Source organism: Carassius auratus, chromosome 5, assembly GCF_003368295.1.
Source record: "Carassius auratus strain Wakin chromosome 5, ASM336829v1, whole genome shotgun sequence".
Lineage (NCBI taxonomy): Eukaryota > Metazoa > Chordata > Actinopteri > Cypriniformes > Cyprinidae > Carassius > Carassius auratus.
Genome location: NC_039247.1, coordinates 24,558,285 through 24,581,319, shown reverse-complemented (window position 1 = coordinate 24,581,319; position 23,035 = coordinate 24,558,285). Strand labels below are relative to the sequence as shown.

Below are 23,035 nucleotides of genomic sequence, written 5' to 3'. Positions count from 1 at the left end.
CAGTGCAGGTACATTAGAGGCTAAATTCATTTTGCGATAATTAGGTAATCCATCCACGGTGTTATGATTAGCGAGGGCAGCATCATAGCTGAAGTGTAACTCCCCAGTGACATCTAGTGGAGCCGTAAAGCTGTTATTCACCTCTGCAAATGTGATTTCCACCCCCTGAACAGGTCATCTTCGGAAAGTCAAGCTGTGCAGAGTTTTACGAGGAGGCGTACACCCCAGTGATCTACCATAACAAGTACAAACCTTTGTCTCATTCACTAATCATTACAGAAACAACACTTCTTTTTCATTTTATATATGTCTAGAATTATATTACATTTCGGTACAGCAGTGGTTCTTCTTGATGCAAAGGGCCTCCCACTGTGCAATAGACTATCCAAAAGCTCCACATTATATGTGTATTATTCTGTTGTCTACACAGAGAGAGCAAGAAAGAGAGAGAATAATAAAAAAGAACATTTTTAATTTCAAGTTTTTGAAAGTTTTTATGCTCACCAAGGCTGCAGTTAGTTGTAGTAATGAAAACACAGTAAAAAGAAAACAGTCATGTTGAAAAATGTATTGCAGTTATAACGGTTTTCTACTAAAGACGGTTGACAATAAAAAAGATTCTGAAGGATGGTGTGACACTAGAGTAAGTGTTCCTGAATATAGCTTTACCTTCACAGAATATTAATTATATAGGAATAATATTTCATTATATGCTTTTAATCCATTTTTGTTTAAATAAATTCAGCAATGGTGAGCATAAGGGATTTAATTATATCACAAAAATATTCTATGTATATCATTTTGTATAATTCATTTTTCCAAAGGTTTCAGAAACTGTCTGTTCTTATTTAATCTCAACTGATTAATTTGTTTTATATATATTATCTGAAATTATTCATCTGAAGTTTTTAAATATTATTTTATATTGCAATGATTTCACATTCAATCTTCAAATTAATGTAGAAACAACATAAAGACAGTGTATATATTTAATATTTTTTTAATGGCATCTTGTTTTATGGCTGAATACCAGCACTACTGCTGTCTCTAGAAAACTGTGCTTTTTCCCCACTAATATTTAACCATTGACTATTGCTATTCAACACTACTGTAATTGAGAGCTATCAGATTTAACATTTATTAGACTTTAAAAAATAACAACTTCTAATTTAAGTGAACTTAAAACAATCTTCACATAAACCATAAAGTAATAAAGCTGCGTTAACATGCTATTTTTGACGGCACTATTTATTATTGTAAAAATCATGATTTATTATTAATTTTATTTTATTAAAAAATAAAAAATAAATTTTTTTATTATATATTAAAACAATTAAAATAAATAATAATTTGAAGTTATCCAGTGGCCACCTTGGAAGTTTGCTGAGGCTCTCTAATGGGTCCCGTCCACTAGTTGAAGACCACTTCAGCCTTTTTCAGTCTCCTCTCTCCGTCTCTGCAGGTCCCCGGAGTTCTACGAGGAGGTAAAGATGAAGATTCCCGCCAACCTCACCGACAACCACCACCTGCTCTTCACCTTCTATCACATCAGCTGCCAGCCCAAGCAGAATACCCCCCTGGAGACGCCGGTGGGCTACACGGTGAGAGAAGGACCCCCTGTCTTCTCCTCTTCCTCTCTCTTTGTCTCCTGACAGCCACACTCCGGGAGCGCTGGAGAAGCGCTCCAGGCTACCTGATGAAACGCTCACCTCCATGTGACCCTGTCCCCCCCTCAGAGACACCTGGAGCGTCCTCATACGTCACCTCTCACGCACTCTCTTTCCCTGCTGGGATTCAGTAGCTCCTCCCCTGACTCTGTCGATGACGCTTTTGAAGTTGTAGTGTCATGTGATTGTAGGCCACATATAGCACATGAAAACTGCATGTAGGCTGTGCAGGGTTCTCATAGTTCCTGTTGTTTTTTGCAGTGGATCCCCCTCATGCAGCATGGCCGCCTGCGCACCGGCTCCTTCAGTCTGCCCGTCTCTGTGGAGAAACCTCCACCCAGCTACTCCGTCCTCACTCCTGACGTAAGAGACTCATCCTGAACTGGATGTTTGTGATGTGGTTAGTGGTTGTGTGTGGAAGATAAAGATGTCAAAAGAAGGGCAGACAGAAAGCAACTGTAATTGTATGTTTGTTTTTTGTTTTTTCATAATTTAATCTTTTTAATTCAAAGACTACTGCTACACTTGTTTACCCTTAACACTTTTTAAAAGCACTAGATTTACATTTTTACAGTTGTTATTTTCTATTTACTGCAACTTAAAATTATTTCAAACAAGATTATTATAAAATGATTATTATTATTATTATATTTAATTAATAAGTATTTTTTTAACAATCTGGTTTTAAACAATATTTAGACATATTCCAAATTGCGGAAAAGCGCTTATTCGTTTAATTCAAAGTCATCAACACTGAAGAAAAATATTTGACATCAAAATAATTTTTCTTAAAACTATTTTTTTTTTATATCCTTTGAGGTCAAATGACTTCACTCCATGCTTCAGAGAGAACTTTAGCTTATTTATGACTAAAGAAATTCAGCCCCTGGTCTCCCTTATACCAAGTCCATCTTAAAAATAAAATGATGCCAGTTTTTTTTTTTTGCAAGTGTCAAGTAATATTACAAGTAACAATTCAACATTTGAGAAGAGATTATGAATTTTACCATGACAAAGGCAATGCTTTATGACACTCTTGGGGCTTTCAGTCAAATGTCCCAATTAATATTCATGAGTCTTGCCTACTGAGCAAGTGTCAAATTATGTAATCAGTAATATTTATGAACCAAGTCAAACGCTTGGCAGGATTCGTAGATTCATGCTGTACAGGCACAACAGAGAAATGCTGTTCAGTCGAGATTGTAGTTAGTCTAAAGCTACAGTGTACATCTTCTTGGCTGAGATATCTGAGGAGGAATGTGCACATGTGCTGAGAATATGTTGTGGCCTGTGTGTGTTTCAGGTACAGCTACCAGGGATGAAATGGGTGGACAACCACAAAGGAGTCTTTAATGTAGAGGTGAAGGCAGCCTCCACGGTTCACACACAGGTAATAAAAACAAAAACTTGGAATGAACACATTTCTAATACAAAGTGTATTCACACACGTCTCACTTAATGTGTGTAGGATCCTCACCTGGATAAGTTCTTCACACTTGTGTATGTTCTGGAGGAGTACTCCTTCCCTTTCCGGCTGAAGGATGTTATAATCACGGAGGCAAACGTGGAGGCGGAGCTGAAGGCCAGCATGGCGGCTCTGAAAGGGGCTCTGCTGGACACTTGTGTGCGCTTCCTGCATCAACTGATGAACAAGCTCATATTGCTGATCGTACACCCTCCTGTCATAGCAGGACAGATCGGTAAGCAACACTGGATTTGGTCTATAATATCATTGTTACACATCATATTTGCTTGTGTGATACATTTCCTCTCTTTCCTCCTAATCCAGTAAATCTTGGCCGTGCTGCTTTTGAAGCCATGGCCCTGCTGGTAAACCAGATCCATAAGAACCTGGAGGGAAACCAGGACCATCATGGCCGCAACAATCTGCTGTCCTCCTATATCCACTACTGCTTCCACCTGCCCACAACAGAGCCTCTATCTCCCCCTGCTGGTGAGTGAGGAATACAGATCAATGAGAAAGGGAACGTTCACCCAAAAATGAAACTTCTGTCATTAATTACTCACCCTCACGTTGTTCCAAACCCCTAAGGCCTTCGTTCATCATCAGAACACAAATGAAGATATTTTTGATGAAATCCGAGAGATTTCTGACCCGTCATAAAGAGCAACGCAACTGACACGTTCAAGAATTTGTTGAATAAAATCTTTATTTTTGTGAATTAACCCTTTAAAGTGATTTGAAAGATACAAAATGCAATGCATCTTTCAAAGGAAGAAATGAAAAAAATCAGGATTTAGAATAATTTGAAGATAACTAGATGATGACGAAATGTTCATTTTGGGGCAACTTGAAGTCTTCAAAATGCCCTTTTGTGTACTGTAGAGTTATTGAACCGTTGCTAAAACTGTAAACGTTATTTAACCTTTAAACTGCGCTGATTCATTTCTCTGGGGCTCAGTGTTTATGTATTGTGGTTAATTCTTTACTCACATTTATACTCGCTCTCATTGGATCTCAAGAGCAGAATGCTTATTTAAGTTCATGCACTGAGTGTGTCTCACTTCCTTCTTCAGTGGGAGCTGCATCGTATGATCTCCCCATCCAGTATGCCACGCTCTCTAGGGTGACGCCAAGACCCAGCAGCCTGCTCTTGTCCCGCTCCAAGAGCCTTAGTAACTCCAACCCTGACCTGGCCTCAACACCAGCCACCCCTGACGAGGAGGTGCAGAGAATCATCGGCAGCAAGGTGGGCGGCTCTTCCTCTGGCTCCTGATCTGATTGGTTGTTGCTGCAGTGTGGCCACTCTGTCCTGTATTATTTCTATCTTGCCTATGCAGCTAAAAGGAGCGGAGTGTTAAAAGAAGCACTTTAAGTGATAGCTGCTGTTATTGTCTTTTAAACAGTCCATTTCTGTTTTATCTTCTGTGGGGAAAAACTGATCATTAAAATAAAATCTTATAGTAAAGTTATTTTACAATAAAATGGATTAACTAATCTGTGACATCACTTTGCAAAACAAATATATTTCTATGAAAGAAGTAAATGCTGAAAAATGGTGCATTGAGAAAAATAACAGTTTAGCGGATTCATCAAAATCGTTAAATAGTTTTTCTCGTACTGTCTTGTGCTGGAGCTCCAGGTTCAGGGATTGACTGTGAAGTGTGTCCTGTGTTTAGCTGTTGATTGCTCTGCTAATAATGGTGCTGTTTTTGCTGTGGTGCTGCTGTTCCTACCCTCTCCCCTCCACTGTGCCCTGATTGTCCCCCAACCTCCCCTAAATTAATTCTTGTTCCTGCGCTTCGTCCCCTCCCCGTGGCACCTGTATGTTGCTGCACTGCGGTGTGTGTTTGTGTCGTCGGTGGATAAGCAGGGGATAGACCGCTCACATTCCTGGGTAAACTCTGCTTACGCTCCAGGGGGCTCAAGGGCAGTGCTCCGTCGGAACCCCAACTCCAGCTGTGAGCTCAAGCAGGTGCCAATCAAGCCTACACCCTAATGTCCCTCCCTACTGCCTCAAACCATACACCCCAATATAACCTGTAGCTGCCTCAGACCTTTTTACCCCACATAAACTTTTAGCCATAACATTTTTTGCACCACCTCAATTTCTACAATCTAATATAACCTTTCATTTTCTGAAAACATACAATCTAACATGACCTGTTATGGTCTCAGTCTCAGTGCAGCTTGTTACCATCTCAAACCTTTAACCGTATCATTACTTGTTACTGTTTCAAACCTCTAACGCTAACATTACTTGTTACTGTCTCATTTAACCCTTTACATTTCTTATTACTGTCTCAAACTTTTAACCATAACATCCGTAATCTCCATTTTAAACCTTTAACCCTAACGTTACTTTTTGCTGTCTCAGACCTTTTACCCAAGCATAGTTACTGACTCAAACTTTTAGCCCTAACAATACTTTTTAGTGTCTCAAACCCCTAACCCAACATGACTTGTTAGTGTCCAAAACTCTACCAAAATTTTGTTTACTGTCCCCTACACCCTAATTCCTAAATCTTGCTAAAATGCCCAGTCCATATTCCGGCCCTACACCATGTCATCCTGTATCCTCTTATTGCTTTCAAACTGGTATTACTTCTGTAATCATTCTCCGTATAAATCTTCTGCCAGCTCTTCTGCTGCTGTCCATTTGGTTTTATTTTTATGTATGTCTGTCTGTGTCTGAAGATGTGTGAGCTTTCGTGTGTAAAGTTGCGTTCATGCCTCCTCCTTTTCATCAACCAACTCATGTCTCTTGTAATGTAAAAATTCGGGTAACCACAAAATAAACCCCTTAAGGATTATACAAGACCTCAACCACGCTGTCAGGGTTTATTTTGCATTGATGACCGGCTGACTGTACATTATCTCTAACATAGCATGGGTTACGTTTTTATTATTTTAAGGATCTGGGTTGGTGTGTGTCACAGGCATTGTCTTATCCCTCTTCCCTCACTTTTTTCTACTTCTATTTCTGTCTTCCATTCTTCATCGTCGTCATCATCTTCCCCACCACCATTGCTCTGTGTTCCCCCACTGGTCGACAGGCCAGTGAGCGTGCCTGTAATCGCATGTCTGCCTTCATCGAGACTGCCTCCATTCTCTGTCCTCCCTCCAGGCAGATCGCCAAGAAGGTAGAGCACATACTCATTTACTCACCTCTGCACTCTTCTATTCAATCGTTCCTTCATTTGCTCATTTATGTACTCACCCATTCATTGAGCCACTTCTTCTCGTTCATGCACACATATTACTACTATTTCAAAGAAGTCTGTCTTCATTGTGTGTGGTTGTGTTCTGTGTGGATATTTTGTTATATACTTATTTTTGTAATGCTGTCTGCGTTCAGTTACTTCATGAAGAGTTGGCTCTCCAGTGGGTGGTGAGCTCCAGCACCGTGAGAGAGGCGTCTCTACAGCAGGCCTGGTTCTTCTTCCAGCTCATGGTCTGTAGGCCTCCAACCTTTTACATTTTTCAAGCCATACTTATTTCTTTAGCACTTTATATGATACACATTGTTTCAGAGCAGCTTCACAATAATACAATGGGATTTAAGTGTCTATGTTGTAAAAATAAAAAAGCGGCTCTACTTTAGTTGAATATCAGTGTTGCAAAGTTCATGGAATGAAGGAACTCAATTCAGCTATAAAGCAGCTCTACAGAAGACAATAGTAGCATTATTGAGCTCAAGTCAATGTTGATTCAGTTGTTGCAAGGTTAGTGCAATTTCCCAGCTCAATTCAGTTCTCATCTGGAGAAGTTAGTGCAGTCAAATCGATAAGATTACTGAATATTACAGAGCCCCTCACTTGACATGAGGAAAAAGTTGTAAATCTTTCACATGGCATAATTTTTTAACTTGTTTACTAAATTGTGCTCATGATATTATAATTTATTCCCTCGTTTTATGTAAACAGTGTGCACAAGAAAATAATTTGGTTCCTCGTTTGGACCACAAAAGCAGTCTTAAGCCTCTGGGGTATATTTGTAGCAATAGCCAAAAAAACATTGTATGGGTCAAAATTATCGATTTTTCTTTTATGCCAAAGATTATTGGGATATTAAGTAAAGATCATGTTCCATGAAGATATTTAGCAAATTTCCTACCATAAATATATCGAAGCTTCAGTTTTGATTAGTAATATGCATTGCAAAGAACTTCATTTGGACAACTTTAAAGGCGATTTTCTCAATACTTCCAGATTTTCAAATAGTTTGTATCTCGGGCAAATATTGTCCTAAAATAACAAACCATACATCAATGATGATGTATAAATCTCAATTGTGAAAAAAATACACTTAAGACTGGTTTTGTGGTCCATGGTCACAAATGAGAGAAAACTAATTCTATTGTGTACACAATTGACTAAAAACGAGCTTAAAATTTAGTAAAACGAGAATTGGATATGATATGGGCACATCTGACTCTTTTTGAGCTCTGAAAAACATAAATAGTCTTTTAACTGTCTTTTAGTTTTTAATTAAAGGGCTAGTTCAACCAAAATAATAAAAATGTTGTCATTTACTTACCATCTTGTCAATAAAAAAATGTATAATGTTTATTTTCGAGTGAGCAGATCCCTTTAATATATTCCCACACATATTTTTATTATATTATATTATTTCTAGAATTTTTAGACATGCAGGTTTTGAAAAAGCTTGTGTTTGGTCAGTTTTTAAGGCGGTTTCAAAGCTTCAGATGCTATCACTCATTGTTCTGTGTGATAACAGGTGAAGAGCATGTCCCATCATCTGTTCCTGTCCTCGTGCCTGGACTTGCCCCGACGCCAGCGCTTCCCCGACCGCTTTGTGGACGACATCTCTGCCTTAGTGTGTGCCATCAGTGCAGACATAGCCAGCCGATATCAAAAGGTAAAAGAGCGGCAGATCTCCTTTTACTGTTGGAGGAGCACAGACCGTATGTAGATAAGGGGAAGTGTGAGACTTCATGGTGGTTAATGGCTGTTTACTCTTGTTATGAATCAACAGGATGCATGCTTATCTCCGTCTGAACTATTATCTTTGTGCATTTCAGGATGTCGAGTTAGTGGAGAGGTTAAACAGCAGCTTGGCCTTTTTCCTCAATGACCTGCTGTCTCTCATGGACAGAGGCTTTGTTTTCAACCTCATCCGCTCGTATTATAAACAGGTACGTGCATAAACACAGAAGCACACATTTTAAAATGCTTTCAGTGTGTTTGAGTGGTGTAGTCTGAATATGTGATGCGCTTATCCATAGTTTTAGCATCATTTGATGTATTTCTGCTGCCATGATCACTAGACGTTGTACGCATAAAATGTTAAAAGCACACTAGTGCACATAGTGCATGGTTTGCATGGAATGCAATTGGTTTAGGGAACAAGACACATGCAGATGTGAGCTGCAGCTGTGAAGTCACCCTAGAAACTTTAGTGACAGATGACAGTTTGGTGCATTTGTGTCTTCAGATTAATAATAAGCTCCACACAGCGCAGAACCCCAGCTCTCTGACAGCGTTGAGGATGGACTTCATACGGATCGTCTGCAGTCACGAGCACTACGTCACCCTGAACCTGCCCTGCGCCACCCTCAGTCCCCCCGCGTCCCCCTCACCCTCCACATCCTCCACCACCTCTCAGGTACACACACTCGGACTAGCACTGTCACAGAAAATAGCTTGGCTTTTCGCTTTGTTTTTTACTAAAACCGAAATTGTGTAGGGTGCAGATTCATTCCTTTAATTCTTCATCTCAGACCGTGATTATGTGTGAGGGTTGTTAATTAGAATTAGGCAGATTTACTGAACTCCTCCAGCTTGACTTGTTCAGTTTTGTGGAATTTGGCGATAATGACATGTTTGTTTTGTTCCTCTCTCGAGAGCTGGATGTTCATGTTTTCTTGGGTGGATTAGACCGAGTGCTCTTCTCCAAATGTTTATATAAACTGACCACATTCTCTTACTGCACAGAAATCTAGTGTCAGTGCTGTAGGGTTTCCTGATTTGTTTGTAATTGTGCGTTGGAGCGTTTCTCACTGTAGAGTTTAAATCCTGACATGATGGATGTTATGTTTCTGTCTCATACAGCCACATTATATCAACCCGAACACACTCGGTGGAATCCTCTTGGGGAGTAAATTGCACATGACTTTATTATGGCAGAGCTGAAGCAGGCATTTTCTGTGTGTTTCTCTTGTAGAGCTCAGCGTTCTCCTGTCATGTTCAGGATCAGGGTGTGGTCAGCATGTTTGAACTGTCCGTGCCGTTTCGCCAGCAGCACTTTCTTTCTGGTCTGCTGTTGGCTGAGCTGTCACTCATCCTGGAGCCAGATGGAGAGGGGTGAGAAACACTCACACACTCACGTATTTTACTAGGGAGACACATCTAGACATTCCCAGCTTATGTCAGTACAGATACAGTACAGATTTGGAATCCAGAGTCAGTGTTAGTTGTCAAAAGTCAGAGTCATTCTGCAGATTTTGAGCAGTTGACCGATTTCACAGAAAAATCACGTAGTGTATAATGAACACAGACAGGGTTTTTACTTTTAGCTTCAGACTGTGATTCCATCCAGCTGGAGGATATCAAACATGCTCGGTATTTTGAGAACATTTTAGAACATATATTGTTTTATGCGAGTCGTTTTGTGTATGATGCTAAATATTTTCTTAAAGTCGACGTGTGTGGTGTCTAGTGTTTCTAAATCTGTTCAAATAAAATCTGTTGAGTGTATTCCAGCTTTAGAGGAAATATACTGATGATGAGAACACTCCTTTGTTTAAAAATGTTAAATATTAATATGAATATTAATGGTATTGAATAGAAACTGTACCATGTACCCCTCAAGTATTTCTCAGTGAAGGAAATATTTCTTCAACTTTTGTTGGGAACAATTACAAGCTATGGAAAGAAAAAGAATGATATAGTTCTTGAAGTTTTTGAAGTAGCAGCTTATTTGACCATGTTTGAATTTAGTTTCAGATTTCAGCCTTAAAGTGATAGTTCACCCAAATATTATAATGGCAGTGAATGGGGGGGTGGGGAGATTTTGAAGCAAAATCAAGTTCATCCATCCATCATTAAATGTACTCCAGAGGGTTAATAAAAGCCCTTTGAAGTGTGTGGAATGTGTGGAGCAATTTTTATGATGGATGGATGCACTTTATTGGGCTTCAAAATCTCAACACCCATTCACTGCCATTAGCTTGGAAGAGCCAGGACTCTAACCATTAGGCCACGACTTCCCAAAAGAGGTGTAAGTCGCACCTGAGTATAAGTCGCATCAGTCCAAAAAAACGTCTTGACAAGGAAAAAAACATATATATATAAGTCGCTCTGGACTATAAGTCGCATTTATTTAGAACCAAGAACCAAGAACCAAGAGAAAACATTACCGTCTGCAGCCGCGAGAGGGCGCTCTATGCTGCTCAGTGTAGACTACAGGAGCATTGAGCGTCATAGAGTGCCCTCTCGCGGCTGGAGATGGTAATGTTTTCTCTTGGTTAATTTCTCTTGATTTATGTCAAATTAATTTTGATAAGTCACACCTGACTATAAGTCACAGGACCAGCCAAACTATGAAAAAAAGTGTGACTTATAGTCCGGAAAATACGGTAATACACACCTAGTATGGTTTGAGGTTTAGTTTTTTTGGGGGGGTGAACTAGCCCTTTAAATCACCACAGAAAAAACTTAGAATTGTTTTTGAACAGCTTTTATAAATGGGACTTCAAAAATACATCGATTCCAACACCTCAGATCACATCTCACACCTCTTTCTCAGTGTGTTCTTCCTACACAAGAAGGCCATTAGTGCGCTGCATTCTCTGCTGTGCAGTCACGACGCGGACCCCCGCTACACAGACCCCCAGGTCCGCTCGCACGTCGCCCAGCTCTACCTGCCACTCATCCCCATCATCATGGAGACGCTGGCCCAGCTTCACGACTTCACCGGTTAGTGAGAGCCTGCGAGCAGAGCAGACTGCTTATCTCTTCAGTTATTTATATCAACTCTGTTTATGAGTTGAATAGTCTTTTAAAGGTCAGCGTTCCACAGTCATTAGAAACTGAACAAAAGTCCTGTTTCAGCCGAGATCTGTATCTCTCCACCTTTGTGTGTCCCAGACACGTCCCCACAGCGTGTACGTCATGCCTCGGCGCTCGTCGACGAAAGTGACCCAGACAACGGCACCATCAGCCAGTCTGTTGCCATGGCCATAGCTGGCTCACCTCTGCCCCACTCCAAAGCCAACCCCTTCACTCTGCCGTCCATGGTGAGTACCTGCTCACTGACCACTGTTAGTAATTAAGATGAACGAAGGTTGTGAAGTTTTAACATTTTTTGAACAGTAGTGTGCTGTATGTTTAGGTTAACCTTTTTGAAAGAAGTCTCTTATGGCTGCATTTTGTTTGAGAAAAAATAGAGTGAAATATGATCACCATTTAAAATAATTGTGTTCTAGTTTAATACAGTACATAACAAAATGTCCTTTATTCTTGTGATGAATCTTCAGCATCATTACCCAAGTCTTCAGTGTCATAATCTTTCAAAAACTATATAAACTATTATATAGAAATTATTGTCATCAATGTTGAAAACAGTTTTGCTGCGTAATATTTTTTTGTGAAAGCTGATTTTGTTTTTGTTTTTTGATACGTAGAAAGTTAAAATTCACAGCATTTATTTAAAATATAAGTATTTTCTTAAAAAAGTTTTTTGTGATTTTAATGTGTTCTTATTGAATAAAACTTCTTTTTTTTTTTTTTTATAAAATAATAATAATGACCTCCATTTTAAGACCTGATTTTTGTTCCATAGTTCAAGTGACCCATTCATATTAAGCCTTGGTGTTCATGCAGGTAATGAAGGTTCAAGTCTGGCCTGCAACATGCCCAAATCATGTTCCCCTAATCATTTTACAGTACTTTACACTTTTTTTAAATCTAAATGTCCCAAATTCAAAAACAGTATTATTCTTATTTTTAATAAGTTATGTTTATGCACAAAGTTTTCACATGATTTTCCAATGCTGTTGCTCTAGTGGAATAAATAGAAAGGCAAACAGCATAAATAGAATTACTTCATGGATTTCTGGAATTTTCCCTCCCATTCATCTGAATGAGTTCACAACTGCAGTTTCTTAATATCACCACTAGAGGAGCCCTTCGTAGTCACTCCTGTCCATTCTGTCGGCTGCAGTACTGCTCTCCACCACCAGAGGGAATGTTGTGTTCTCTTTGCTCTGAACAGAGTTCCCTGTTCATTAGTGAATATTAATGGCTTGTGTGCGGCTGAGGAAATGCGGATCATGTGTGTCTAAGTATTTATTATACATGGGTGTGTAAGGACATCCTCTGTATATGCCTGTCCCAAACAGGCTGCCGGATGTGATGTCTAATCGGTCGGCTTTGTTGTGGTGTGTTTGGGTGTAAATGTGTTTCTGTTTGTTTGTTCGTCAGGCGGGCCGTCAGTGTAGCGCCCTCTCTGCCGACTGCAGCAGGACGCTGCTGGTTTGTTTTCTGTGGGTGTTGAAGAATGCAGACGCAGGGCTGTTGGAGCGCTGGGTCTCAGACCTGTCTGTGCCACAAATCAACCGCTTGCTTGATCTTCTGCACCTCTGTCTGTCCTGTTTCGAATACAAGGTACATCCACATTCCCTCCTCAGTAAGGACTGTTCGGTATTTAGAAACACTGATGTCCATTCAGTCATGGTGAGGTAGTGAAGAGATCAGGAGGATTGATCCTGTTTTATCTTAAATACAAACCAAGCAGTATGAGTAACATGGAGGTCAATATATATATTGTTATTATTATTATTATTTTTTCTTATTTTTTTTTTCTTCTTACAAAAATAAATAATGTTTTATACCTTGAAAATGCAATATATAAAACATGTTTGGAATCATTGCATAAATTTATTTTTATTTTTTATAAATCTTCCACAATGTAATTATTTACAAAGAGGCTGTGTTGAGGATATGCCAGTTTAAACCTATATTTGGTTGAACATCCTGTTTAATTCCAAGGGCCTGAAGGGGGTGGAAAATGTTATTGTTTTCGGTACAAATCTTTACTAACATTGTATATGAGGACCAAGGGGGAATAAATATGGTAAAAATATGACGTGACCTCTTTCAAATTAAAAATGGCTTGAAACCGTAGTTTTGGAAGTCGTTTCGTATGTTACACCATTGCCTGTGACACATTCAGGAAATTTTACTTCATATAGTGCATTGTTGTATTGACGTGTTTTTGATCATCCTGTTCATCGGCCTCTTCTCAGGGGAAGAAAGCCCTGCAGAGGATAAACAGTCTGACCTTTAAGAAGTCTCAGGACATGAAGGCCCGTCTAGAGGAGGCCATACTGGGCACCATCGGAGCAAGACAGGAGATGGTCCGTCGCTGCAGAGGTACAACGGACGCTCTGTTGGTATCTGTGCGAGTACACGTCAAAGCATTGACCTCTGTTCCTGTGTGTTCCTCAGAGCGCAGTCCTTACGGAGGTCAGGAGAACGTCCGCTGGAGGAAAAACGTCACTCACTGGAGACAGAACGCAGACAGAGTGGACAAGTGGGTCTTTTTGCCTCCTCTCTCATCTTTTTGTTGCCGTTCACATTCAATGGACATCTGAATGATGTTGCTCTAGCTGTCTGTCATTTTAATGAAGCACATAATCACTAGCTACATGTACAGTGGTGTGTGTGTGTGTGTGTGTGTGTGAATAGCTTGCTGTAAACACTGTCTCTGTGCAGAACCAAGGCAGAGGTGGAGCAGGAGTCAGTAGTGGATGGAAACTTGGCGACAGAAGCTGCTCTCATAGTCCTGGACACACTGGAGATCATTGTCAAAGTAAAACAGACTTTGTGACTCATTTGGATGCATTTACTACTAATAGCATGTGTCACGACATGCATCATTTTCACATGGTTCTTAAGTGTTTGTGCGTGATTTTGCATCAGACGGTGGTGATGTCAGAGCTGAAGGAGAGTGTTTTGGGTGGTGTGCTGAGAGTCCTCCTCCACAGTTTGGCAGGAAACCAGAGCGCCCTCTTCCTGCAGCACTGCTTCAGCACACAGAGAGCTTTGGTCTACAAGGTTTGTGTCTGTTGCTGGCAGTGCTACTTACTGAACATCTTATTTAAAATCATTCAATTCTATCACATGCACACTACCATTCATTTTTAATAAAGTCTCTTTTTCTTACCAAGACTGCATTTATTCAGTGAGAAATAATGCAAGTATGGTTGAATGTTAGTGCAATTTAAAACAACAGTTTAAAAAAAAAAATGTATGTAATTTCTGTGATCAGAGACAATGAAAGACTGTTTAGCTTCTCACAAGGGTTTGGCACAATAGACAAACATAAATGGATACAAATAAAAACTAAAATAGACAAGAAGAGGTATTCCAAAAGCTATATATACAATGGTTTGTGCAAGATATTGTAGTGCACCCTGGAGAAAATTAAACAAGAGCAAACATCCTGGCTATCACCGACAACATTCTTTCATTGTTACAATGAGAATTTGCACACTTGTACCTCTCGCACTTTCTTAAGAAATGTAAATACATTTGTGTACGTCTTGAAACTGTAAGACCTTCCCTCGTTGTTCAGGTTAGTCTTGTGCATATATTATTGGACATAGTTCACAAAGGAAATTGTAGAAGAATTAAAGCTTTGCACGTGTGTTTCTGTAGTTCCCAGAGATGCTGTTTGAGGAGGACACTGAGCTCTGTGCCGATCTGTGTTTGCGGTTACTGCGTCACTGCGGCAGCAGCGTGAGCTCCGTACGCAGCCACGCCAGCGCCTCCCTCTACCTGCTCATGAGACAAAACTTTGAGATCGGCAACGTAAGGCACAATCTCACTTTAAACTGCTCTCCTTGATTCAGCTTGTCCTACATACAGAGGAGAAACTCTGTGTCTTTTCTCCTGTCCTGTAGAATTTTGCGCGTGTGAAGATGCAGGTTACCATGTCTCTGTCTTCACTCGTGGGAACCTCGACGAAGTTCAATGAAGAGCATCTGCGACGCTCTTTAAAAACTATTCTCACATACGCCGAGGATGACCTGGAGCTCCGAGATTCCCCCTTCCCTGAGCAGGTATCAAACACTTGGGTCGGAGCTGGGAGCTCAAAGGTTGTTGGTTCGAATCCCACAGGGGATAAAAACCCAACACCAACTTATTTCAGCTATTTGCCAAGGCAGCATTTATCATTTCCACACAAATGCTTTAAAAACTTTAAAATTAAAGCAAAAACAGAAAATATAAAGATAAAATAGTAATAAAAGCTAGCACATCAATGATATTACTGTAATTCTGAGTCTCTTTTCTTCGGTCTCGTCTGTAGGTGCAGGATCTCGTCTTCAACCTCCACATGATTCTCACTGACACTGTGAAGATGAAGGAGCACCAGCAGGACCCAGAGATGCTTATAGACCTCATGTACAGGTCAGTGCTTTATAAAGAGAACCAAAGGACGTTCAGTGCCTCTCTGCTGTGTGTACAAATGGCTCTTCTCTGAGTAGGATAGCTAAGGGCTACCAAAACTCTCCTGATCTGAGGCTCACGTGGCTGCAGAACATGGCAGGGAAGCACTCTGAGAGAGGGAACCACGCGGAGGCAGCACACTGTCTGGTGCATAGCGCCGCCCTTGTGGCGGAGTACCTCAACATGCTTGAAGATTGCCGCTACCTCCCAATCGGATGCGTGTCATTCCAGGTAAAAATCCTGTGTGTGTAACGGCTTAAAACAAATACTAAAAGAATCTAATAATGGAATATATTGAAAATGCAAATGAGAAACACATTCTCACTGGACACTTTGCCGTTTTGATTAAAAACATACTGTAAATTCTGATCATACCCATGATAGATTTAGCGATTGTTGACCCTTTCGATTGCGTTTCACAGAGTATTTCGTCCAATGTGCTGGAGGAGTCTGCGGTGTCTGATGATATTCTGTCCCCAGAGGAGGAGGGCATCTGTTCAGGGAAGTACTTCAGTGAGTCTGGACTCGTGGGACTTCTGGAGCAAGCAGCTGCTTCTTTCAACATGGTGAGAGCTCACGTCACATCACCCCCCCCCCCCCCTCACTCATGGAAACTGAGTGCATCCAAGGGAATCAAATGGATTAGACTCCTATCCAAGTCAGCGCCACACATTTTTATGGGATTATTAACTGAACGTTGACTGTACATTCTGTCCCTCCTCCAGGCTGCCATGTACGAGGCCATAAATGAAGTCTACAAAATCCTTTGTCCCATTCACGAGGCCAACAGAGACTTTAAGAAGCTGGCCTCTGTCCACGGCAAACTGCAGGATGCCTTCAGCAAAGTCTACAATCAGGTTTGTTGACCCCAGACGTTTGTGTTTAAGAGCTGAACGCATCTGCAGGAAACTCTCCTCAGTCTCAGGAATCCGTTTGTTGAATGGATATTACAATATTCATTATACATTAATGAGTTATTTCTTTATGTTTTTTAAATGATAAAGCCTGCTACTTCATCCAGCGAAGTGGTGGGTTTTTGCTAAATGTGAGCCAAAGTCATCACAGTTAAAAGAACCAGACCACTTCAGTCTGTGTGCATTGAATTTATTTTATACACCAGTTTCTCGATTTGAGTTGAATTACTGAAATAAATGAACTTTTCCACGAAAATCTATTTTATTGAGATGCACCTGTAAATGATTTGTCCTCCAGATGAAGCCAGTCTTGGGCTGAGATCTGGACCACAGACGTTAGTTGCTGAGCTGTGGTGTGTTGCTCTGATGTGTGTGGTTGAGATGTTTGACTGATGTCTTTTCTCTGTCCTGTCGGTGCTGATGTGTCTCCTGCTGTGTCCGCACACAGAGCTCAGGATGGGAGGTACGGCTGATCGATCACACTGTGCTTCTGTATTTATCAGGAACATATGTTACAGTTTATGTAAGAGGGAATTTTCTCCCACACACAAACTAACTGTCTCTGGTCTTTGTCTCTTTTTATTTCTCCATTGGTCTCCCCGTGTGTGGTCTGGATGTTTTCCTGGTGAGTGAACATGAACTTGGTTACCCAACAGAAATTTCAAGCTGTTGCATCCCACTGTAAGGTTCACCGTCTCTGACACACTTACGCAAGGCCATTTCTCAAGAATGGCACAAGTCAGTGTTGTCCTGGGGCACATGTGCACGCATTCGGATCCATAAACCCATCCTACGTGAAATTAAGTGTTGTGTCTTTAGGCATGATGTGGCTGAAACCGACTAAAACTAGGCTTTTATGTGACACCCTTCTCTTCTCTCTTCTTACATGCGTCTCAATTGCTCAGGCCATAGAGGATGTTTGGCACCTATTTCCGTGTGGGCTTCTATGGGTGCCGCTTTGGAGATCTGGACGAGCAGGAGTTTGTCTATAAAGAGCCGTCCATCACCAAACTAGCTGAGATATCTTATAGACTGGAGGTGCGTTGTGAAAAAAATCATAAAAACTTTTTCATTTGAATAATAATAACTAATTATGTTTAGTAATATTGGTAGTAATTAATTTTAAATAATTAATTATAAACATTCGTTAAACATTTTCAAGTTAATTTGTTCTTTTCATATATATATATATATATATATTTTTGTATTTTTGAAAGCGTCCTACATTTTAAAGGACAAATAAAAAAACTCTCTTTACAATTTATATTAATTTATGAGAAATTATTTCTATTGCAGGGGTACAAATATTTGGTCAGGATGAGGACAGTGGTGTAAAAATGGTTTATTTGTTGGTCCTGTGCATCTCAGATGATGCTTTTAATAAGATCCTTTGTGAGGTTTATGCTGATTTTGATTTTTGTAGGAGTTTTACTCTGAACGATTTGGTGATGAAGTGGTGGTGATCATCAAGGACTCCAACCCTGTTGACAAAAACAAACTGGACCCCAATAAGGTCAGAGATTAATGCTGACATGAGACTGAAGGCTTCTTATCAAACTAAAACATATTTATACTCTGTAAGGATCCTGTATAAACTATTGTTGGATTTATTTGTATTTAAATTGCCTTATTTTATTTTATTTTATTTTTTGTAATTATCGTTATATATTTAATTAATTTTAGCTTTAATAAATTTTTCTATTTAGCTAATTTTAGTACTTCAGCTTAAACATATATTTTATTTCAGTTTGTTTCTTATATATATATATATATATATATATATATATATATATATATATATATATATATATATATATATATATATATATTATTGTTTGTCATCGGTATTTCAATTAACAGATATGATTTGATAGTTTTAGTCTTCACATTGATCAGTGCTGTGTATGTTTGTTATCCAGGCGTACCTGCAGATCACATACGTGGAGCCCTTCTTTGACACTTACGAGCTGAAGGAGCGCATCACTTACTTCGACAAGAACTATAACCTGCGCACGTTCATGTACTGTACGCCGTTCACGCTGGACGGTCGGGCCCACGGCGACCTGCACGAGCAGTACAAACGCAAGACCATCCTCACCACCTCCCACGCCTTCCCCTACATCAAGACCCGCGTCAACGTCATCCACAAAGAGGAGGTACGGCCGGGCCGCTTTGCTTTTGGAGCTGCGTAAATTGCCTCAAGACAGATTTTGGAAGTATTATTTTCCTCCCAACAGATCATTCTGATGCCGATGGAGGTGGCGATTGAGGATATGCAGAAGAAGACCCAGGAGCTGGCCTTCGCGACCCATCAGGACCCAGCTGACTCTAAGATGCTCCAGATGGTGCTCCAGGGTTGTGTTGGCACCACTGTTAATCAGGTAACATTTTGGATCAAGAGGTTTTCCTCCAGTTTGTCGGTTTGATTTTGGATGTGAACCTGTACGTGTTGTCTCAAAGGGTCCCCTGGAGGTGGCTCAGGTCTTCCTGTCTGAAATTCCCGAGGACCCCAAACTCTTCCGGCATCACAATAAACTGCGCCTCTGCTTCAAGGACTTGACTAAAAGGTGGAGTGACTTTTATGCACACATTCTTGCTTTTTGAGTTGAAAACGCTAGGTTGTGATCATTTACTTAGGTTTTTCATTGATTTTAAAAGTCATAGTCACAACAGCCAATCATATTAGAGGTAAACTTGATGTCTGCACTAGGGTATTTGCATAAGACGATCTGATTGGCTAATACCTGTGTTGGCACTTGAAAAGTTTTTATGTTTTTCAGCTTCTCTCCAGAAGCAATGCTAGTTTAGAGCAGAGTAGAATATTTAAAAATAAATACATTATTTTACACAGTGGCAGTTTTACTAATTATCATTTTCTAGGGATTTTTAGGAAGTATTGCTTAACTTATTTTTTGAGCAATAAATGTCTTTTTCCTGCTTAAGATGTATTTTGAGATTTGTTAAAGCATTTACTGAATCAAAAGTTCAAACAGTTCAGTATATCAGCTTCAATTGAATCATACTGAATTTAGAAAACTTGCAGTGGAATCGAGTTAAAAAGCAGTGAATCACCAATCAAAAAAAATTCACACCCCTAGTCTTATGTGTCCTCGGTTTGGATCCTTATGGTCCTAAGCATGGCCTCAGTCTATTTCCATCATGCTAAAGTACCTAAGCCACAGATCAGCAGGGTGTCTTCCCATGGCTAAGAACCAAGTGAACGAGTGATTGAAGGTTTGAATCCTCCAGTTAAAGCAGCGTTTTCTGTTTAGCAGTTCGTTAAAATGGACTGACAGTTCTGGGTCTCTTTTGACCCACTCTTGACTCAGGTGTGAGGATGCTCTGAGGAAGAACAAGTCTCTGATCGGTCCAGATCAGAAGGAGTACCATCGAGAGCTGGAGCGGAACTACACTAAACTGAGAGAAGCTCTGTTTCCTCTTATCAACCGGAAAATCCCTCAACTCTACAGACCTCTGCCTCTGCCAACCACACCAACACAGAGGTAACAGCACACAGAGTTGATCTGCAAACAGACAGAGCGGGTCATAGCAGCCTGGTTACTTGTAAACTAAACTCATCAAGCTCATTAAAAATCTGTGCATCCTGACTCCGGCCAGTTGGTTAGCAGCCATTCGCCATTTTTTGTGTACAACATGCATGACATACTAATATAGTGTTGCGTCTACATTCAATAAATAAATATTAATGAGTACAATAAATACATTGATCATAAACATTTATATTTCTGATTAAAAAATGTTAATATTAAATTATCAAATTATTTATAAAATAATAAATTATTACAGTTAAGAATATTTCTAATTATTAAAACTATTTTTATTCTTATAGATATTATATTATAAATGTTATTACTGTTACGTAGGGCCCTATGTTTTCCGGCATGCAAAAAACCCAGAATCCCGTCATAAAAATGGAATGTCACGGAATTTGCCAAATTTTGGCAAAAATAAATAAATCAAAAGTAGGTTAGTACACTTAAATTAAAAAATAAAATACAGTTTAATTATTATGAAAACAATATTTTTAAGGAATATTTACCAGAAAAAAATATTTACCAGAAAAATGTAAATACACAACATGGTATTTCTGAAAAATAAATAAATTAAATGATACTAAATTTTTTTTTAATAAAATCGATTACTTAGATACTTTTGGTTATTAAAATTGAATGAAACTGTTCAAATGGAAGCCAAAAAATTGATGAAAAACACAGAATTTGGTCAAAATAGAAAATTGCTGTGAGATTGTGTACGTTTCATGACTTCAGTTAATTAGACATTGTTTTGAATAATAAAATGTAATTTAACCATTAAAACTTCAAATGTGAAAAAAATGAATCCAGAAGAGAAAATTTATTTTGGGAAAAAATTAAAATGTATTTCATAGGGTTGAATTTTTTCATTGTTTTTGTTATTATTATTATTATTATTATTATTAGTAATAATAATAATAATAATAATAATAACAGAAAATGATATTGTATAATTAATACAATAAAAAAATGCAGTTTTGAAGGTGTCTGTTCACTTTTTGTTTAAACAATGTTCGAATATACAGTTTGCATCTGTATTCAGTATACAAGAAGAATACTAAAAGAATTAAGTGTAATGTAAGTGTCTGTTCACCTAATATTATGAAATATTATTATATTGTAATATTAATAACATATATATATTAGTAAAAATAATTATGCAATAAAAATGACAGAAAATAATGCATGATATAATAAATAAATACAAAAAAATAATAATATGAATGCCCTTTTGTTAAGTGACTTGTTTTTCCTCTTCCAAACCACGTTTCCTGTAGTGAGTGATAACTGGCTCTCAGAGCCATGAGCCAGAGTCATCAGAAGGGGTTTATCCGAATCGAGGATCTGTTCTTGCTCATGTTTACAGGAATTCTCTCAGTCGATCCAGTTTCCGGCGGGTGGAGTGCTGAGGTGTGGCGAGGCCGAGCGCGGGTGGATGTAAAGCCAGTCCTGATCACCCGCTCCATCATTCAACCCCCCCAGCCACACACTAAAACACACTGCACATTCCTCTCTCAGCCACAAGCCCTCCTGAGCCAGCCTCTCTCTCCCGGAGCTTCAGTCTGTTTACTCCCAGAGGTTATCTGCTGTAAACACAGTCATTATGATCTGCATGGGCACAGCAGAATAACCGCTCAAAGTAGTCATGAGTAGAGAAAAACCAGCTTCTTGCTCAACATTGGTTCTAACCAGCACACTGCATTCACATGCTCCTGCATTTCCTTCTTTTGTTTGTTTGTGCCATCTTTCCCCGTCTCATGCACTTGTGTGAGTGTGAGAAAGAGGGCAACTGTATGAGGCAGAGTCCTTCCAGGAATTTGTGTGTGTGTGTGTCTGTGTGACTGTTGCCACATAAAACATTGTATTGCTGTTTGATTTATCTGCTTGCACTCAGTGGATTAAAGCATTTGTAAAAGTCTTTTTGAAGACTAACCACTGACAGACTGAGCCCAGAGACAGACTCACTCAGAGGAGACCTGTTTAATCTTTCACGTCATTTGTGCAAACTGTTTTTAAAACTAATTCTGCTGTTGGCTCAAGCATTTATGCAAAAAAGAAAAGGAAAAGCTGGATTTGTTTCAAGATTGTAGAATGTATATAGTGGAGATCCCTAGCTAGTTCCTTGGATGCGTGTCCCTTTGGGTAACGGAGGAAGCATAAGGCATTAATATAGTGATTATCTGTGGAAAAAGTTCTGCACTGAAAGGAAAGAGCCCACTGACGTTCTGCACTGACTGCTTTGAGTTTTCCTGCCACTGCTGCGTCCAGTCCTACTTTCAATTTAATGTTCATGTTATTGTAAATGCACTGTAATGTAATGTATACTTTCCACGTGATGCACTAGTACAGTATGTAAACTGGAAAAGGGAGAATGATTTAGATGTTGCCATTTTGGCTGCTGAATGTAGATAATGTCCTGAACTAGTAATACTTTTGCTACCTACCTACTATAGTTGGACTGCTGTAATATCTGGCTTGCACTATTTTAATTTTTGTATGACCTCTAATGCCGGTCTCAACACTATACTGTGCAAATTGCTGGTCTAAATATTTTAGTATTTTTAATAACCAAAATGATTTCTTTTCTTTATTTATTTGTATGTTTGTCCTTTTTTCTTTTCAGTTTTTATATTAAAAGAAACTTCTCCCATTTTGTTTAACTGTGGCTTTTTTTTAAGCGTTCATGTATAGATGTAGAAACACATAAAACGTAAATAAATTATTTGTAGTGTTAATTTATTATTAATAGAACGTATATTATTTACAGTATATTTTATGTAGAGTAAATATATTGTAAATACTATTTTACAATATTTTTAATAGTGATATGTATAGATAAACACATTAATATATTAATATATTGAAAGCTGTAATATATCTGTTATAGATTAAAAATGAGTCTATGCTTATATAGATATGCCTATTACATGTAAATATTAAATGTGTTATTCATAAAAATATT

The 23,035-nt window shown here is 39.0% G+C and overlaps 1 protein-coding gene across 6 annotated transcripts in view; it reads left to right on the top strand.

The window, feature by feature from the left end:
- LOC113082821 (dedicator of cytokinesis protein 7-like) overlaps positions 1–22,723 on the top strand; it is a 44,919-nt gene extending 22,196 nt beyond the window's left edge. The window contains exons 16-50 of one of the 6 annotated variants that reach the window (XM_026254268.1): positions 174–244; positions 1,463–1,601; positions 1,929–2,030; positions 2,971–3,057; positions 3,136–3,367; positions 3,457–3,621; positions 4,206–4,378; positions 5,003–5,104; positions 6,186–6,272; positions 6,488–6,583; positions 7,870–8,010; positions 8,174–8,287; positions 8,587–8,757; positions 9,316–9,455; positions 10,900–11,069; positions 11,241–11,389; positions 12,576–12,758; positions 13,400–13,526; positions 13,602–13,686; positions 13,869–13,965; positions 14,076–14,210; positions 14,814–14,966; positions 15,059–15,217; positions 15,466–15,566; positions 15,644–15,836; positions 16,028–16,171; positions 16,331–16,462; positions 16,968–16,982; positions 17,432–17,557; positions 17,943–18,032; positions 18,439–18,675; positions 18,757–18,900; positions 18,980–19,086; positions 19,849–20,022; positions 21,440–21,482. In XM_026254268.1, the coding sequence (XP_026110053.1) occupies positions 174–244; positions 1,463–1,601; positions 1,929–2,030; positions 2,971–3,057; positions 3,136–3,367; positions 3,457–3,621; positions 4,206–4,378; positions 5,003–5,104; positions 6,186–6,272; positions 6,488–6,583; positions 7,870–8,010; positions 8,174–8,287; positions 8,587–8,757; positions 9,316–9,455; positions 10,900–11,069; positions 11,241–11,389; positions 12,576–12,758; positions 13,400–13,526; positions 13,602–13,686; positions 13,869–13,965; positions 14,076–14,210; positions 14,814–14,966; positions 15,059–15,217; positions 15,466–15,566; positions 15,644–15,836; positions 16,028–16,171; positions 16,331–16,462; positions 16,968–16,982; positions 17,432–17,557; positions 17,943–18,032; positions 18,439–18,675; positions 18,757–18,900; positions 18,980–19,086; positions 19,849–20,022; positions 21,440–21,482 (4,584 nt within the window). Of the gene's footprint in view, positions 1–173; positions 245–1,462; positions 1,602–1,928; positions 2,031–2,970; positions 3,058–3,135; positions 3,368–3,456; positions 3,622–4,205; positions 4,379–5,002; positions 5,105–6,185; positions 6,273–6,487; positions 6,584–7,869; positions 8,011–8,173; positions 8,288–8,586; positions 8,758–9,315; positions 9,456–10,899; positions 11,070–11,240; positions 11,390–12,575; positions 12,759–13,399; positions 13,687–13,868; positions 13,966–14,075; positions 14,211–14,813; positions 14,967–15,058; positions 15,218–15,465; positions 15,567–15,643; positions 15,837–16,027; positions 16,172–16,330; positions 16,463–16,967; positions 16,983–17,175; positions 17,201–17,424; positions 17,558–17,942; positions 18,033–18,438; positions 18,676–18,756; positions 18,901–18,979; positions 19,087–19,848; positions 20,023–21,350 lie in introns of those variants that run through there. The other 5 variants (XM_026254277.1, XM_026254257.1, XM_026254261.1 and 2 more) reach the window with 5 other exon arrangements.
- Positions 22,724–23,035: the final 312 nt, after the last annotated feature.